General features: G+C 36.3%; 1 protein-coding gene across 1 annotated transcript; it reads left to right on the top strand.

The window, feature by feature from the left end:
• The first annotated feature begins 3,069 nt into the window (after positions 1 to 3,069).
• On the top strand, positions 3,070 to 3,961 carry LOC139311256 (protein FAM240B-like). The gene is made up of 2 exons (XM_070935654.1): positions 3,070 to 3,209; positions 3,889 to 3,961. Exons 1-2 carry the CDS (start codon positions 3,070 to 3,072, stop codon positions 3,959 to 3,961), a joined length of 213 nt encoding a protein of 70 aa, XP_070791755.1.
• Positions 3,962 to 4,956: the final 995 nt, after the last annotated feature.

Here is a 4,956-nt window from a genome sequence, read left to right as displayed (position 1 = left end):
AAAGCGTATTCAATTCTCCTATCTTAAACATATCCACGGAAAGCAAGACCATCATCTCTAGATGAGTGGTCCCTCGGTTGAATTGCTTTTATAGTTGGGTTATTTTTGTCTAACATGGAATCAAAATCCACCTTTGTCCAATTTAAATCCACTGTTGTCTGTCCGGAGCTCTCCTATAAATTAAAACAATTCCTAAAACTTCTTTTCTTTTATATGCTCTGAGTACTACAGGTGTTCCTTCTTTCCAGCTGCCTTTTCTCAAGCATTGCAGGCTCTGTGAATCACTCTTTCGAGGGCTAAATTTCAAGATCTCTGAATTATACCCGCTGCCCTTCTCGGAACAGGTTTCCATTTCTCTGGATCCCCTCTAAAGTGCCTTTTGAATTTTGTTTAGCAAATTAAGTTTGAATTTCATTCCTAACTTTGAAAACATTAGCTACTCTATTCAATTGTGTCATGTGTCAACTGCATGCTTATTGTAAAATATGAGAGCTGCAATCCAATTCATCTTGGGGAAAAGCTGTTCTATATATACACAAATGAGCTGAGAACCCATTGTTCAGCAAACAAGCTTTATTATAACAAACCTCAGGATAATTTCTCAATTTTATTAATGACTTGATTGCAGTCAGTGCCATTAACCAATGTGGAGCAGGCAAGGGAAAGAAGAGATAGTGCTGATATGCACTCCTGTGCGTTCTTTTTGATATAAAACAGTATTTGCCTAGAAGTGATTGCCAAAGAAATAACATTAAAAAGTAGGCAACATATTGGCTTATCGTTTCCAAGGAAATTATACTTTTTAAGGGAACATGATTCTGCAATCATGAGCAAACGTTAATTTTCTTCACTTTAATTCAAAATTAATCTATATACTGCAAAGATTAACTGAAAAATCAATACATTTTGTCATTCAGAACAAACCCTAATGAGCATTGAATAAGAATTATCTCCTAATAAAACAACCCGCCTCCTAAGATCTCACTTTCATGACCAGTAGTCCCCAAGTGGCCTCTTTATCTCCTTCAAACTACAGTGTAATCAAATTAGCTCTCGTGCTTTTATTATTCTAGCAATATTTTTTCATAAAAATAGTTTTGCTAGATCATATATATAAAGAAGCAAGTAAATTATACTGCTGATTTTTTAAAGAACTAATCATTCGAAAATATTTGTGGCAACTATAACACAATAGTAGCTTGTTACATAGGTTTTATTTTCTCAAGGACATCATCTGTAGTATTTAACCTTTCTATTTATTAAGAAATAGCAGACTCCTAATTAGGATTAAAATCAGGCGCTGTTTCCTTCCTGACCTTGACCATTACAGACATTCAGATATGTATCCATATGCAGACATTTAAAAACCAGTCATAAACTTCCAATTGGCAATCATTTTTTCTTCTTATACATTTTTACACATGGGAAGTTTCAATTTTCCTTTATCACATGCTACAATCCTAACTCAGACCCTAACTCTTATCAGTAATTACAAGGTAGAGGGATATGCCACCTTCACATTACACATGTACCCTGTTTTCCCCAAAATAAGACATCCCCTGATAATAATCGGACTTTTGACCACATGGTGATAAGGCCAAGTGCTTATTTCAGGGTTCAAAAAAATATAAGACAGGATCTTATTTTCAGGGAAACATGGTAGTTTGTCCTTAAGACCTAAAACATTACTGAAGAATAGTCTGGAGAAAGTAGAAAGTCATTAAATATAAGGCCAATTTCCAAGCTGACATCTCTACTAGTAAAGTATCAATGTCCTACCATATGTTGAAGACATCCTTTATCAATGAAGTTGGCATTCAACTATCCCCTGATTCAGCAAAACCATTTCAGTTCATTGACTGTATATCAACAGTAATATCCCTGCCATGCAAGAAGGATGACAAAACAATCAGTACTATGTAATACATCTAACAAAGAATCCTCTGTTTGATGAAATGCATTTTATGATCAAAAGACACATATTTAGCATTCTTTGACATGCTATCCCCATTGACTTGTAAAACAGATTATTTGAATGCTTTAGTTTTCTTGTAACATTCCTTTTTACTTACTCTTTTCATGTATTCAAATTATGTTTATACTTTTACCTGTTATCTTATATATGCTTGGCAAAATAAACTTGTGATTATGATTATGAACTTACCATGCCTACTATCATAAGTTATCATGTGTACCATTATAAAATTCTGAAGGTTTAGATCATTACAAGTTTTTTCCCAATTAAAATAACAACTTAGGAATTCCAGATACTTCTGATGCATCTGATCCAAATTCTGTAGTCAATTTAGAAGGTTGGTTAAAAATAAGATGACCTTAACCAGAAAGAATTTACTTGTTATTCTCAATTTCTCTGTGGTTGTTCTGGAGTGAAAATTTTCCATGAGAATTAAGAGAATTTAATTTCCCATGAGAATTTTTGTTCATTTAAAAACAAGATGAGGATGAGAATCGAAACATCTTCAAAGAAAAACCAGAAAGTCCAGTTGCCTCTTGAAAAAGCACATTTGGGACAACCATGACTGAAAACCTCCATAGACATTTAAAAACAAAAAAAGAAAGCTCCTAACTTGCTTTTTCTTCCTTTCCTCTCTTATCTGACCATTTTGGGGTACAAAAATGGGAGAATATTCTACAAAATCATAGGCTTTGAACATTTAAATATCTGCTATGAACTTATAGTCTAGTTATAATAGGGCCAAATCACATGGAATCCTAATTATGTAATTAGTTTCTTTTCAGAATGTATTAAAATGTAATTGGATGATGGCAGAACTTGATGGCACATCTTTCTTATGTTTACAGTTATATGGAAGCAAAAGATGGAGGGTTTTGTTTTGTTTTGCTTTTTTAATCACATCCTCTATTAAATGAACAATTATAGATCACAATTCTTAGGAGCTTTAGGAATGAAAAACAACCTAATATGTTTCTGTGAAATTATGAGTCCCTTGCACAATAGGCCATAGCAGAAACATTATAGAAGAATGAAGCAGTTTTTCAATTTCTAATTTGGGGTGGGGAAAATTTTCTCTTTCTCCTTTACAGAAAATGAACAATCAATATTTTCGATATGAATTCCTTGCCTGTGAGACTGGTGAGCTGAAAATCTTCTGGGAAAAGACCATTGAGAAGCAAACTCAACATTCGAAAGCCGAGAAAGACCGTTTACAAAGAAGTGCATTGACCAAGTGAGTGAGTACTTGGCTGACCATTTGTGATTGATTTTGTCTGTAAATCTCACAAACAGTATATGCAGCAGATGTGTGAGAATGAGACCATAACAATTTCTGACTTAGAGAAAAGATAATTCCCTATTCCCCAGAATGGCAATATGGCAGGACATTTTGGGCATAGCAGTGTTCTCCAATGGAGAGGAAGATCTGGACTTCCTTCCTTCTTTCCTTCCTTCCTTCCTTCCTCCCTCCCTCCTTCTTTTCTTTCTCCTTTAAGTCACTTTTTGGCTCCTGGCAACTAGCTGGAGTAGTTCCTGCAATTTTCTTGAAATTTTTTGGCAATAATTTGCCATTGCCTGCTTCCTGGGGCTGAAAGAGAGTGAGTGGATGAAGAGGTCACCAAATTGACTTCGTGCCTAAGATGGGACTAGAACTCACAGTCTTCCAGTTTTTTGCCCAGTGCCTTAATCACTATAACAAACTCCCTTATATTCTATCTAAGGTGATCATACCCAGTTGAGAGAAGCAAGAATTGCTTGGAAAAATGTAGGAGAAATTTTTAAAATCTGCCCAACCTTTCCTGGTTATGGGAAATTAAAAAGAAAGATAGTGCATTCTCCATTGACTTGGCCATAGCAAGGTTCCTGCTGGTTAAGCAATGCCTATGCTAACCATCTGCCTTTCTTCCAAACAGACTCAGAAATGAATGGAAAGCAATGCTGGAAAAAAGATTAAAAATGATAAAAGAACATGAAGGAAAGAAATAAGTCCCTCAATGAAGAAAAAGCACCAGCTTATGTACACTGATTGGAAAATGGCTTAAATTGAAAGAAGAAAATTTGCACTGAGGCAAAGCTGTAGTGTTTGGCTTGCATTTGCTTAAAGCAACTTTCCAGAACTGAATACTCTCCAGATGTTTTGGAACACAACTCCCAGAATTCCCAGTCAACATAATAGTTGTAACACACCTGGAGGATGCCAGCCTAGGGGAAGAATGATTTAAGAACATCCCTGAATTTATGTTAGAAATATAGGTAACATTAGATAAGATTTCTTTCAAGAGGAGTTCAGTATCTAATGATCTCATGAATATGTTCATGCAGTTTTATTGGAAACAATACAGACGTTGTTTCTACTTTTCCTAAGATTTTCTCTTGACTCCCCAGTCTAGGTAGCAGTCCTGGAATACCCTGATATGAGAGAGAGAGAGAGAATCTATGAGGCTTTGTGGAGAATATTTTGTTTTTGGTGCTCGCATAACCATGTCGACCCCACTTCAGCTACTGTGCCTGACGTTTTGAATTTTTTGCAGGAGGGCCTAGACAAGGGACTGGCTCCAGCAACTCTGAGGCAGCAGGTGGCTGCCTTGTTGACCGTTTTGTCCCGGGACGGTTCTCACTCCTTGGCTCAGGACTCTAGGATTAGGGGGTTTCTGCGGGGAGCCACTAATATCAGGCCTCCAGTGGTCCACAGGTTTCCCACATGGGACTTGTCATTGGTCTTACAGGCACTATAGCTTCCCCCTTCGAACCTCTTTTCTTTCTTTCAAGAGGAGTTCAGTATCTAATGATCTCATGAACATGTTCATGCAGTTTTATTGGAAACAATACAGACGTTGTTTCTACTTTTCCTAAGATTTTTTCTTGACTCCCCAGTCTAGGCAGCAGTCCTGGAATGCCCTGATATGAGAGAGAGAGAGAGAGGATAGATAGATAGATAGATAGATAGATAGATAGATAGATAGATAGATAGATGATAGGCA

This window comes from Pituophis catenifer, unplaced genomic scaffold (assembly GCF_029215685.1).
Source record: "Pituophis catenifer annectens isolate HBS135680 unplaced genomic scaffold, rPitCat1.0.hap2 SCAF_2, whole genome shotgun sequence".
NCBI lineage: Eukaryota > Metazoa > Chordata > Lepidosauria > Squamata > Colubridae > Pituophis > Pituophis catenifer.
Note: the sequence above shows the minus strand (reverse complement) of the source record. Positions and strands in the feature narration are given on the sequence as shown.